At 36.3% G+C, this 13,349-nt stretch overlaps 1 protein-coding gene across 4 annotated transcripts in view; it reads left to right on the top strand.

Moving 5' to 3' along the window:
- Window positions 1-13,349, top strand: part of snama (something that sticks like glue) — a 51,695-nt gene that overhangs the window by 1,611 nt on the left and 36,735 nt on the right. For 2 of the 4 annotated variants that reach the window (XM_072296547.1, XM_072296545.1), the window contains exons 2-11: window positions 516-726; window positions 2,028-2,115; window positions 2,996-3,038; window positions 4,140-4,178; window positions 4,742-4,830; window positions 5,700-5,805; window positions 7,267-7,394; window positions 7,954-8,123; window positions 8,720-8,977; window positions 10,673-10,768. In XM_072296547.1, the coding sequence (XP_072152648.1) occupies window positions 561-726; window positions 2,028-2,115; window positions 2,996-3,038; window positions 4,140-4,178; window positions 4,742-4,830; window positions 5,700-5,805; window positions 7,267-7,394; window positions 7,954-8,123; window positions 8,720-8,977; window positions 10,673-10,768 (1,183 nt within the window). In that variant the 5' untranslated portion in view covers window positions 516-560. The remainder of the gene's footprint in view (window positions 1-515; window positions 727-2,027; window positions 2,116-2,995; window positions 3,039-4,139; window positions 4,179-4,741; window positions 4,831-5,699; window positions 5,806-7,266; window positions 7,395-7,953; window positions 8,124-8,719; window positions 8,978-10,672; window positions 10,769-13,349) is intronic. The other 2 variants (XM_072296548.1, XM_072296546.1) reach the window with 1 other exon arrangement.

Below are 13,349 nucleotides of genomic sequence, written 5' to 3'. Positions count from 1 at the left end.
ACCGATGTTCATCGCGTTTCACTGCGATCCGCATAAAAAAAAGCCCTTTAGGGATTCTCCATAATATCGTATTGGATCCAAACAATAACATTGGCATAACCTCTACTAATGCTACCAATGTGAAAGAATTTATATACTTATATCGCTGTGACGTGGCACTTATAGCGTCTATAGGCACTCACGTTTTATAGTAACACAAGGAGATATTTTGGTAGGTATTCTGGCACTGATAGTGGCATGAGTTTTCCAACTAATATAAAAGGTGTAACCTCTTTCGTTTGAGCCTTATAAATTCGTGGAGGTTTTAATAAGTCTTTCTCTACTGGTAACACTGTTAACTTGTCGCTTATTGTTATCGTTGGCGAAGATGATGAAGAAGTGGCCATCATCTCTCCATGGTCATTTTTAGAGGGGCTGGGCTTTTTACTTAAACAAGTCATGCTTGGCTTATCAGATTTCTCTGAAGTCATAGCCAGGTGGTATATTCCTGCTATTATAATTTTCTCTGTTTTCAGGAATGAGCAAAGCTGACCTCTTTGAAAGACTGTCATGAATAGACGATGTCCGTCCACTACAAATTCAAGTCAGCGTTGTCATATGATACCATAACCTTTGATGGTTTGCATATTTCAGTCAAGGAACTGAAGAAGCTTATTCTGCATCAGAAGCAGATCGGGAAAACAACAGATTTTGATCTGCAAATAATAAATGCCCAGACTGATGAAGGTAGGTACACTGCATGAGATGCTCAAAAATTACTCCAACATTGTATCGCAAATGGACGTAAGTATTTCTGTCAGAACCATAGAAGAGTGGAAAAGATGAGATGTGCATTAGAAAGCTGCATAAGAAACAATGTAAAAGTGGGCATGATTTCCTTTGGGGAAATGGTAAAGTGGGATTTTACACTCTACTTAACGGAAAGAAGCGCTAACTGTACGCAGCACTTATGAGCTGAGGACGCAGGGAAAGAGAGCTGTGGACACGGCTCATGAGATAAAGATGCCCACAGGCGACTGTGGCAATGGCTTCGTCACTGGCACTCAATAATTCCCATTCACTCTTACGGCCCGAAAGCTACCATGCTTAGGCCTTCTTTCCCATCTGTCTCTAGTTCTGTTTTGCAGAAATACGTCCAAATAAAATATTGCTCACTGTATAATGTCATACGTCAAGCAGTTGGTACTTATCATCCTCTAAGGAAAAATTGTATCTCTTCCTTCCCTTCTTCCTGAAATGAAGTTTCAAGTCATGGAATGTGTTGAAAATTTTTCCCTCTTCACTGCTACTTCATTAAATATATAAAGCTACTGTACGAGATTTCATCAACACGTAACGAAAAAACTGTCAAAGCGATTTCCTTCAAACTTGGCAAGAATGAAGCTAAGAAACACCTTTACATGCCTGAAAAATCAAATTTACAAAAAATTGCCGCTGAAGCCGAAAAAAAAGAAAAGTCGTTTCTCCCTATACTAATGCATTGGGGATACGCTGTTCGAACAGGTCCAATCCTGTCGCATGACGCCATACCATTAAAGACGAAATTTCTGGTTTTAGGTGGTATATTGCGGTTTTTTATGAAAGTTGATGACGGGGAGTACTTTTCGACAGGAAACCCGAAGTTTTGGTCACATTTTCAAAATTGCTAAATCCAAGATGCTGACAGTGGCCTGAATTCCTAAGTCGACTCCTGTTTGATCGATTTTCATGAAACTCGGGGGGTATTTTTTGACGGGAAACTCTAAGTTTTGGTCAGATTTTCAAAATTTCATAACCGAAGAAGGCGGCCTTGACCCAAGTGGCAAAGATGTTATCTTCTCATTATTATTATTATTATTTTAAAAGTTAATAGCTATGAGGGGCAGCCTGCGGTCACAAGTTTGAGGAACTGGGGGTCCAGGGGCACTCCCTAGCTAGGCGTGACAGCTCGCGCTGATCACGGCTAGTATGCTATAAATGTGCCTCCATTATCATACCTTCATATTTTACCAAATTTTCTTGATTATTTTCTCTTCATCTTGTTCCAGTTTATGACAATGAAAACACATTGATTCCAAAGAACTCTTCTTTGATTGTTAGTCGGGTGCCTCTGACAATACAACAAAAGAAAGCATGGTGAGTACTCTAATTTTCTATCTCTGAACCTTAATTAAACTGATGAGTTTTAAACTTTTGTTGCAAATTCCCTGACGAGTGGCATTAGTCACTTAATTTTAAGTCCAGTGCAGTGATGACCAGCCAGATTGTTATTGTAAGGGCATTAAAGGGACGATAGCCATTGAACAAAGTCAGGTTTTGTGGACTTTCAGTGTCTAATAAAATTCCAACAGGGGGTCGAAAAAATTTGAAATTTTGAATTTTGACCAGGCTACGCATGTACAGAAAGTACTCGCTAAATTTCATCCAGTGTTTAGGGGGTCAATTTTTCAAAGTGGCACTAGTTAGCAAGGAATGACACTTCATAATTACCCTTCAACTCTTCATTCGTAACAGAATCTTCAAGTCCTGAGGCCTGCCTCTGGTACATGATTACAAGCTCCTTCTTAGCTCTTATTTTCAAGCCTTGAACCTATAAATAGGGCTCTCCTATGAAATTAGTTGCCATTGCACATTTGAAAGACGATAAAATTAGATTTTTGATCCTTTATCTTTAGCACTGTCTTGCACAAGAAAACTTTTTCTTCGCGTAACTGAAGATCTTATCGAAAAAATGAAAAATGTACCCCTACAGATTTTTATTTAAACCCATCCCTTAATTTCTGTGTATTTTGCGAAAGAACGAGTACAAAAAAAGATTTGATTTTGGAGTTGAGCCTAGTTTTCCAGTGCTGACTGCAGTTAAGCAGTTTTTCCATGAAGGCCCAAGCTATAATATCATCAATAAGGCCCTCTATTCAGAACGTTTAAAGTAAACTTTTTAAGTACTATTTTCTCATCTTACCCCAATAATTTTGGTGACTGGTAATTAATATCTCTTACTTTCTTTCTTTTGTAGGGAAAGGGCAGAAGCAAACCAGCCTCAACTTCCGTTAATGAAGGTAATATCAACTGATAGTATTGCAAGACACTACCTCATTACCAGGAATTTTTATACTCCAGTTCATCAGGATTTTACCTGTTAGACAGAAAAGTTTTGTGAATACATATCTTATCATAAGCTGACCCATCGTATATGCATTTCGTGCAAAAAATTTTCAAAAAATTTTCTACCTTTGGAATCATTTATAATTTAAAGTCAGAAAGTACAGCGTAGTTTTGACCAATGAGGTGGTCTTGAGACTGGCCATTTTTTGTACCTGAGTGAATGTCCTGTTAGAAATTATATGAACGGCAACGCAGCCACCAAAAAAGAAAGATGACTACAGCTGCTCCTGGCAGGTGTTGTTTATATTAGATTCATCACTCTTTTGGATGTACCAATTTGGTTCCTATCAATTCGGCATAGTGTCCAATGCTTTCTTCCAACTCAAACAGAAAATTTGTTTTTGCAGATTGGAAAAAAGTACCAGGGTGAATGAATTTCCATTGCAGATGGAATCCCAAGATTCTGACTTACCCCAAATCAATTATAGTGTCCCCAAGGAGAAATTGACAAGACTAAACATAAAATCTAATGAAAAAAAAAAACACTAAGAAGTGGCCCGAACTGTATGTAACAAGGTGGAAAAATGGTGCTGGGTCCACACCATTTCGCGGGGAAACAAAGCCAAGAAATTCCAAAAAATTAAAATTAGAGTCAAAATTAAATTTTTGAACTCTAATGCACACCAGTATGAAACTGAAGGGGGAGATAAAATCTAGCTAGACCAGTTTTTCAAGTTGTGATTATTTTGAACAAACCAGGACTGTATTATTAATCTCTATTGTAAAAACCTGTTTTAGCGAACAGAATTCTGCTTATACTGCCATCAAATTAGTGAACTTTATTGATTGGAAGAATGAAATTTAGTTTTGCATCTATTGCTTTATGAAATTGTTATGATTTTTACTTCACGACAATTGAATTTCGAAATAATGGCATTTAAAATTTTATCTTAGGGCACTAATTCACTATCCTACAATTACATTTGCAATTCCCTCAATTGCCTCTCTCTTGCCCGTACTTTTTGTTAATCTAAAAATTACTGTTTAATTTACAGGGGCAGCCTCAGGATGCTCAGCCAAACAGGATGGTGAAGGTGAGAATTTTTAATGTATTGATCAACTAAATTTTGTCTGCCTTGATTTGTTATAATGTAAAGGGGCAGTTGCATTTTATATTTTTATCCATTTTTTTCAAGCACTTAGAAAAATGAGGAGGCGATTCATTACTGTTTTTAATTTAATTAGATTTTAGCTGAGAAAATGACTCCCAAGGTCCAGAAAGAGAGATATAGAAAATAAGTTTGGGAATATTGGGTCTCCCAAAATCAGAAAATTTTGTGAGTAGAGTGTCAACTGAGAAACTAAAATTAGTGCCATTTAAGAGAACGCAAACATTTTCTGAGTGCCAGTGCCTTTTCCAGAACATGAAACTCTAGAAGTGAAAATTTTGTCCACAGTCAAGAAAAATTTAGCACAACTATAAGAAAAAATTCCAAGTGAAAGTTTTTCTTTTCTTTTCTCACAAAGGTCAGGGAATACAGAAATTTTGGATTTAGGGAGAATCAGAAAAAATCCTCGAAACCAGAAAAATAAAGAAATAATAGAAATCCTGTGTTGGTGCTTGCTAATCTCTCAATTCTTTTGCTGTTTGTTCCAGGGGTCAAATCTAGCCACCTTGAATGCAAGTGAAGAAGACAAAATTCACGTCATGATGACTCAGTCAACTCATGAATATGATCCTAGCAAGTAAGTGTGTCTATTTCGAAACCCTAAAATAATAATATAAGAAACCAGGTAATATAATTCCTACTTCTCATCTCACTTCAAAACTGGACACTAGTAATAAAACCAGGGAATTTTGAATTACTCCTATTTTTTCCGAGTATATGTGGTTGCACTGAAGTAGAAGGCTCCATTAAGAAGATGAATTGATGAATTTACCTGATGATTTTAAGTATGTTGATTTTGATAATTTTACCTGAAGAATGTGAAATTAAATGGTTTCAAATTTTGCTGAAAGAGCTTGATGAGGATCAGCCCTCAAAAGGTGAAAAAGTTGGTTAAAGACAATAAAAATATGGCAACTGGGTTTTTTGTATCATTGTAATGAATTGGACTAAGAATTCAGAATAAGGAGAATGTTTTAAGTGAGGAAGGAGGAAGTCTTTGAAAAAGCTCGTTTTTGGTGCGTGCGTGTTCTTATATTGAAGCTATTTTAAAGTGCAAAGACAAATTAAAAAATTTGAAAAATTATTTTTTAACAATTGTGTAAGATTCGGTTTTACTCAATTTAGCGTGTCTCATTTACAATGAATATAATATATAGAGATTTTTCGGTACCCAAACTGGATCAGTACAAAATGGTATAAGTTAAATACCAAAAAACCCAAATTTTTTGCCATAATTGGCATCCAGCCCATTATAAAACTAGACAGGAGTCCAACAATGGCTATGTGCAGTCCTTGCATTACAATAGAAAAATTTCAGTGAGCATAAAATTATCAAGTTACAGGAATGCAGAGTGGCTCAAAGAATGGCCCCGAACATTAATTCTCTGTAGAAAATATCTCTATCTTCCTTCCCTCATTACTCAGTGAACACTAATTGTTTTACAGTTACATGCGCATACGTGGACAAAATCAAATGGGAGATGTTCCTGCTTCTTACACATGTCATCGCTGCAATAGGCAAGGACATTGGATCCATGAATGTCCCTCTACGGTGAGAACTTATGACTTTTCCTCCTTAAGTATTTTTGTTATTCCCCCCCCCCCCTCTCTCTCTCTCTTCTTAAGCTTAAGGTTTCATGAAGCCTGGAGATTGCCAGGAAATTAAGGGCGCAGTTTTGATTATTTGCAATGTCCTGGCGTTCTCTACCATGGAACAATTGATCTGCCACTCCAAAAGGATAGATTACTAGGCAACAAATACCTTGATAACTGATTCTTTACTTTTAACTTCAAATGAGAAAATATCAATAGTCAATGATTTACGCCTCGCCACTGATTATTTGATGATTTGTTGGTACCACGTTCGCTTGTCTGCTGCAGTTGCCATGCCCAAACTTGGCAGTGTTTTCATGACCTCTGAGTTCTTTGATAAAAAATCAGAAGACTGTGCTGTGCTGTTGATGCAACCAATGAATCCTGAAATGAGCTCTTAGTTGCCTAGATTGTAACTAGTGTTTCTGCAAACAGTGTATCTCCAAGAGGGGAAACTGTGCTCTTAATGTGTTTTTCTCTCTGTGAAGGGAATTTTGGTCTTGTAGGAAATAACACTGGTGTCCATAAATAGAAATTGGAAAATTTCACTGCTGCGATTCGCCGCAAAATTTTTAAAATTTTCATAGGAATCTGGAAACCAGACAGAAGCACTGATTATAACCCCCTGATCACGATAATGTAAAGAGGGATAACAAGGAATAGGCCATTTTCTGGATTTAGTGCGCAATCGCTCAGAAGCTACGAAATTCACCGGGAAATTATCCAAATTTCTCTGCGAAAGCGGCAAAATCTGTACATCTTTGTGAAATTTGCGTCAATATGCGTGTAAGAAGAAATTTTCTGTGCATTTTCCCAAAATAATGACACTTCAGAGTTGTTTTTGAGCATTGGTCTTCAAAGTGCACATACTCTTAAAGTGCTTCTACAAAGTAGGACTAGAAGCTGTGCAACGGCCTTTTAAATCAAGTCAAAAGCTTCATTTTAAGCTCTCAAATGCACAAAGTGTTACTATAGTAACAATAAAATCAGCAAAAATATAACATCAAAATCGGTGAAAAATAACAGCTAAATCAGGAAAAAATAACAGCGAAATTTTCCAATCTCTAGCTATGAAGCAATGTCAACATCTTCATCTTGAATTTGAGAAGTACCTATGCTCGCTTTTGTCCTTAAAAATGACAGATGGATACACAAGCAAATTAGGTGAAATTTCTAAGGTTTTAATGTATCCTAACCAAAGTGATTTCCATCATCTGTGAAAACTCTGAAATTCACCACATGATCATCGCAAAAGTGTAAGAAAAATAGGTAGAGAGCAAAAAAGTGTAGATTATGATGAGAGAATCAGTCCATTTGTGCATTTATGATTGCTTTACGGAGTTTATTTCATATCTTTTACATAACTAACAGCTTAAGTTTATCAAATTTTCATCCCATAATTTGAAATCTTTAATTCCAGGACGTGAACAGGGATGTTCGAAAAAGTACTGGCATTCCATTGAGTTTCATGGTCCCTGTTGCTGACCCAACCCTACCTGGTGCTATGATTACTCCTGCGGGCCATTTTGCTGTTCCTGCCCTTGATCAGTGAGTTTATGTCCATGAACCTTTAATTTCTAGTTTAGACCAGTTTCCCATTCTCTGCGTGACAAGTATGTAATATTGACAAAACTTTTTACCCTGACACAATAGAAAATGAAGCTAAATCAATCCCCGGAAAGAAACGGGTATACTCGTCAAATTACCGAAGACTGGTTTTATGAAACTTTCCATTTAACCAAAAAAAAAAGGCTCCCAAAAGCTTGTTAAAAGATGTTCAATATTCTTGAGAAACCCTCTCTTTACATAGTGCTGTCAAATTATTTGCATGCCTAATTTGGCTCAAGTGGATTTAGGTCTATTGGGGAGCGTTAATTTGAAATTGGCAAACTTGAAAAATGCTAAACTTTCTTTTATGAGTTAGATTTGGGGATTTTCAGTACTCAGTATGTTCCATGTGAAATTTTAAGGAGAACATCGGATTTTTGATGCTCTCTCAGGTATTCTGTCAAGAAATGGAGCAAATACTGAGCGGTAGTCAACAATAAAGTTGAGCTGATGTAGTCATAGTTTCAGTGTTATTATATTTTTGCTCTTTTATTTACAGTGAAGCATACAAAGAAGTTAAAAAAGAACGTCCTCCGTTCCAGCCAGAGCCCGAAAAAGCTGTTGTGGAAAAGCCGAATATTCCGGAAGATCTTGTGTGCTCAGCATGTCATGATTTGTTGACTGATGCTGTCATGATTCCTTGTTGTGGAGACTCATTTTGTGATGATTGTGAGTATTCATCCTTTATCTAGAGGATGTCGGCAAGATTGAAGGAGAGCTGACATGAGTAAATAGGAGACTAGTAGATGTCTCCTTGGATTTTACTCAGTTTTACAGTATCTCGCTCAAAGAGGAAACAAGAGCCCGAGTTTAAATTTCTGGCCAAGTGGCACCTCCTACTTTTACGAGTCGTCTCTGATTGGCTGATCCCCCTGGTGCCTACTTTCTGGAGCCCTTATTGAAAATAACACAGGGTTCATTTTTTTTATCAAAAAGATCTCAAAAACAAAAAACAAACTTCACAAGTGGTTAAGTTTCTGCATGGCAGAATGATCCCCTTAAAGGCTTTGATCCTAAGATAACTTGCTGTTTCAGCAGGAGAAAAATTACCGGCAACTGAATTTTTTTCAAGTTCTAACCATATCTTTTCTTTGAGTGCTTCATCTGTCAATTAATTATTTTATATTCTTTGGTTGAATATATATGTAATCTTTTCAACAGAAGTATGTAGCAAAAACTCAAATCAGTCCTTGCTGTCAGGGAAAGTGAAATTGTATTTACTCTTTTGTATTCCGAATGAAGTCTTACTGTAAAATTTGTCCTAGGTATCCGAAATATTCTCCTGGAATCAGAAGATCATGAATGCCCTGACTGCAAGGAAAAGGATATCTCTCCTGAAACGTTAATCCCAAACAGATTCTTGCGCACAGCTGTAAACAATTTTCGCAATCAAACTGGCTACAATAGACAGAGGCCTATTCAGCCAACCAAAACTGCTGCGCCAGTGCAAACGGAAGAAAGGCCTGTCGAGAGACCTCCATCTCCATCCAAAGAAGAGGAGACGCCAGCTCCTGAAAATGACGGTAATAATGTTAATTTTGAATTTTTCCCTCCACTGTTCCAACTTGACCTTTTTTCCCCCCTAATTTATGCCGGGTCACATAGAAAGGGGCTTTAATCTATAAAAACTCCAAAGTGTTTCACTAATATCAGACATGGTTCATGTGGCCTTGAAAAGAGCTCCAAAAGTGCTTGAACTTTTCTCTTACCTGATTGTAAGTGGTAAGTGCTCTCTGTTTTAAAGAGTGAGAAAGCATTTGAAATTTTCATTAGATCATCTGCGGAGACATGCTATTCTTGAAACGAATTGTGATCTACATCTACAGAAAACAAGAAATTCTTGTTTCGGACCTAGGATATGTGGAAAAATCTGAACATTTCAGAAAAAATCACGAAAAAGGTCATGGCTTGATTTTTTTTCACAAAGCCACCTGAATCATGCTAGGTAGAGCAGAGATGAGTGCTTTGAAGTCACTTTGGGGTGAAGAATCCCCAAAAATGTCAAATCAACCTAGAGTTATGGTACTTTGAAATTTGAAGTTCAAGAAATGTACATTGTTGCAAGAAAAAGCCATTTCAAATTCTAATCTGCTCTGTTCAGAGTACGAAAAATGATGAATTTTGATGAAACGTCTTGACTGAATCAATTGCATCTTATTTTTGAGGACTTTAAAGAGTGCTTTCTATCGAAATCAGATTTTTTGATCCAACTCAACGAAAATCACTCTACCAATTTTATAATTTGTAGATGGGGGTCCTTTATCTTGCTGGCAATCCTGTTGCTTCAATTGGACCGTGTTTAGCAGAAAGGAACCAAGCGACATCAGTTATTGCCAATTTTTACTGGCCTTTCAATTTTTTACAAGAGAACGTTCGTGCAGATTCCTTAGAAAATTTTGAGGAACTTGCTTTGTAAAAAATTCACTGAAATTTGCACAAAAATCGGTACAACCGTTTTCGTGTAAAAATTAAATTTCCCAATTAAATTTGACAATAGCTGACATGGCTTGGCTCTTTTCTGCTTAACGTGGTCCAATTTTCCCCTAGTTTTGCAATATCATATTCATCTCATAGTCATTACCTACGTTTTTCTAACCTCAGCTAAACAATCGATTTGCATCATGTTTTCCAGGATTGACGTTTCGTCTCCTAAACCCCCGTTAGGAACTAACAGCATAGAATGTCTAACAATGTGCTTTGAATGTGATGAGTACCTGTGTAATCTGTGTAAAGCCAGAGATCCCCTGCTCAGTGTAGATAGGAATCTCCAGTTACCATGGATGGGAGGTCAAAGATTCACACAAGGATTAGTGGGTGGGTGACCAAGTTGAATGCACTGGGAATTATTAGAATCTATCCTTCACAATAGCTCTACGGTAACGGTAAAGTCATTGTGCAAGTATTTTAAGTGAGAAAAGCTGAAAAAAAGAGCTGAACCAAGAGAGCTTTTAAAAATGTATTGTTCCTAGAATTGTTGGTAAGGAGTCGCTCAATCTGAAGGAAAAATCATGCCCATAAAATTTTCATTATTTTTATTGCAGCCATCTCTTTTCTCCTGCTCTCCTTCATTTTAGTAGCGTGTGTTTGCCTCAATCAGATTTAAGCTAATTTTGTTCTTGCTTTCAGTGAAAATCTTGTGGTATATTGCAGTTCAAGATTGTTTGTCTTATTTTTTTTATTCCTTCGTTTTTCATTTAATGCTGGTTTTATGTTATCAGACAATGGTGTTGAAATAGTTCACGAAGTTCCTAATTTTTCCAAGTCAGAGCCAGCAGCAACTGGTCAAGCTATTTCCTCCATTGTGGGGCAAGCAGGTACTTAATTTTGTGCATGCCTCCAATGCCCAATTTTTCACGCCCCGCTGAGTAGTCTGTAATGCATATCTCCTTTTCTTTGTGTCCCTATGCTCTATTATTTTTAGAACTTGTTTTGCACAAGTGTTATCTCTCGGCTCATTCCTTATAATTGCACTCATGATCTCCTTAAATTTGGTTTTATGGTTGTATTTACAATTTTCTATGGCTCACTAAATTTTCAGGTTTTCCTTGTTTGACTGTCTCAGTTCTAAATTATTGATTGCTGTATTTAGTGATGCATCATTATCTTCTAATCCATTCTGTGGTGCTTGGTTTTCCATTTATTTCCGCAAGTCATTATCAAAGACTTGTTTTCTCATATCAAGACATTCTTTCGTATTTCAGTCTTTTTGCATAGGGTTTCGCCGTAATTATTATCTAAACCATAATTTCTCTTAAAAATAAAATCTGTAAAAAATAGCCTATGGCTGTTGACTCTTGATTTTTGTTACCTTGTAATTTCCTTTCAGTACTTATCACAAATTTTGTTAATTATTTCCTATTTCTAGTGTTAGAGGCAATTAACAGAATCACTTTTGCCGAATTTTTAGAAGTCTTCCTTTTGAATTTTATCATCTTGAGTGGATAACCCTATGTGAGATATGTAAATTAACATTCCATCTGTTGCTTCGAAATTTATCTTAAATTCTGTGTTGAATTGATCTCATAATCTCCCTCGGTTGCAAAAGGAACATTTTTGGAGGATTTAGTTCAGTTTTTTTCCTGTATTTTTCCCTTCCTTTTTTACTTTTGTACAATATTTGAGTACTGGTGGTTTTCTGAAAATAAGAGTTCAAATTTTCATCAGAATCTTGTGTGAATAATTCTCATTGATAGGTTTTGAACCTTTCAACGCATCCTATTCCTTTCATGACCGAAAAACCGTAATTTATGGTATTATGTATATGTTGTTTGAGGCTTGAGAGCAGTGCTTTTTTTTGCCTTTAGAATATTTCCAAGGAAAATTCCCTCATTCTCATTGTTTCAGTTTTAGTGTTGACATTCTTTTGTCCGTTTTGGATGCTCCAATTAAAATGTCGATGGTTGATCAATTAAATTTTTATTTGTTTATTTTTTTCTGTGTTACGCGTCAAAGTCACTCAGAGTCTCAGAAAATTCAGTGAATTTCTTCAAAATCTTTGTTATTAGGTCTGGCATCTTTCTTGTGGTGTTTATTATTATTTCCTTCATCTACTTCCTGATTGGATCTTTCTCTTATTTTTGTGCAGAGGTCTTGAATATATTGCCAATTTTCAATCTTTCCCTCCTCCACTCGAGTTGTGTTCAGGGGATCCGTCAATACCGAGACCAAGATAGGCAATAGAAACATTGGATCCATCATAACTTTTTTAAGTTTTTGGTCAAACTGTCCCAGTCTGGACTATAGTTCAAGAGGGAAAATGTTTTAGGTGGTCGTGACTTCCCATTCCACAGGAGACCCAGAGAAGGCAGGGCACACTCCCTATTAGTCTGGGCATGTGCTCCCCTCCACGGGAGTTAGAGGGTTGTGACCACTCGAAGACTTTTTCCCTTTGACAGGTTTAAGCTACTTTTTAACTTAAGAATGAAGAAGTTACAGTGGGTTGTGTGGTTTTCCTGCCTATCCTAGTATGTCAAAGTATGTATGTTTTTTTTTAGTATCTTCCTTTTTTCAGTCTTTCATAGCCAATCGATCAGATCTTGTACGTTTCTGTTGATAAACCTTAAAAACTGCTGCTCTAATTCTCTTGAACCATCATTTCTTCAGGCTTGGTATAAGTGATACTGTTGCAACCCTGCCAATTTAATTAATTGTTAAATGCCTTTTATGATTTTAACTCAAAGTAAGGATTTGTAACTAACACCCCTGCATGATTCTGCATGGTCGACAGTGATTCACGCGTTTGTCTATTATACGACAGCTTATCCCTGGAAAGCTTTTCATGAGCCTAACTAATGATGCAAATTTTTTTTTTTGTTAATTTTTTAGTTAATGGTACCTTTTCTGCAGCATATTAGTTATTTTATACATTAATTTTGTTGTCATGAGTATTAATGGGTATTTGTTGTATGTGTAGGGGTAGAAACTGAAGTCTAGTCATATTTTTTCAGACTTGATTTACACTCTGTTTTTTTTTTAATCTGGGTCAAAAGTATCATGAATATGATGAGATGAGAGCAATCAATACCCTCCAGTCTTTTTTTTGACATAGTGAGTATTGTTATAGTTGAAAGTGAGCACTTTTTGGAATAATTAAAAACTATTTTAAGGTTCTATGCGGCCAGAAAGCATTCTAAAATATTCAAAAATATGTCCTCTAGGTTTGATGTCTCATAAAATAGTGTTTGAGGAAAGAAATTCTACAAGCTGACTCTGTATATATATTTTTGCCTGTAGCTGTAAGATATGCCCATGATGAAATGTCTAATTATCTGCTGGCCATATTCCATCCAGAATCCAACATCAGATTACTTTTTAAGTGTGCTAAAAAATAGTGCAAGAATTTGTGACCAGCTTGTGTTGAAAATAATTTATGAAGAAAGAAAATAAAAAGCAAAA

Source organism: Bemisia tabaci, chromosome 2 (genome assembly GCF_918797505.1).
Source record: "Bemisia tabaci chromosome 2, PGI_BMITA_v3".
In the NCBI taxonomy this organism is placed as follows: Eukaryota; Metazoa; Arthropoda; class Insecta; order Hemiptera; family Aleyrodidae; genus Bemisia; species Bemisia tabaci.
Note: the sequence above shows the minus strand (reverse complement) of the source record. Positions and strands in the feature narration are given on the sequence as shown.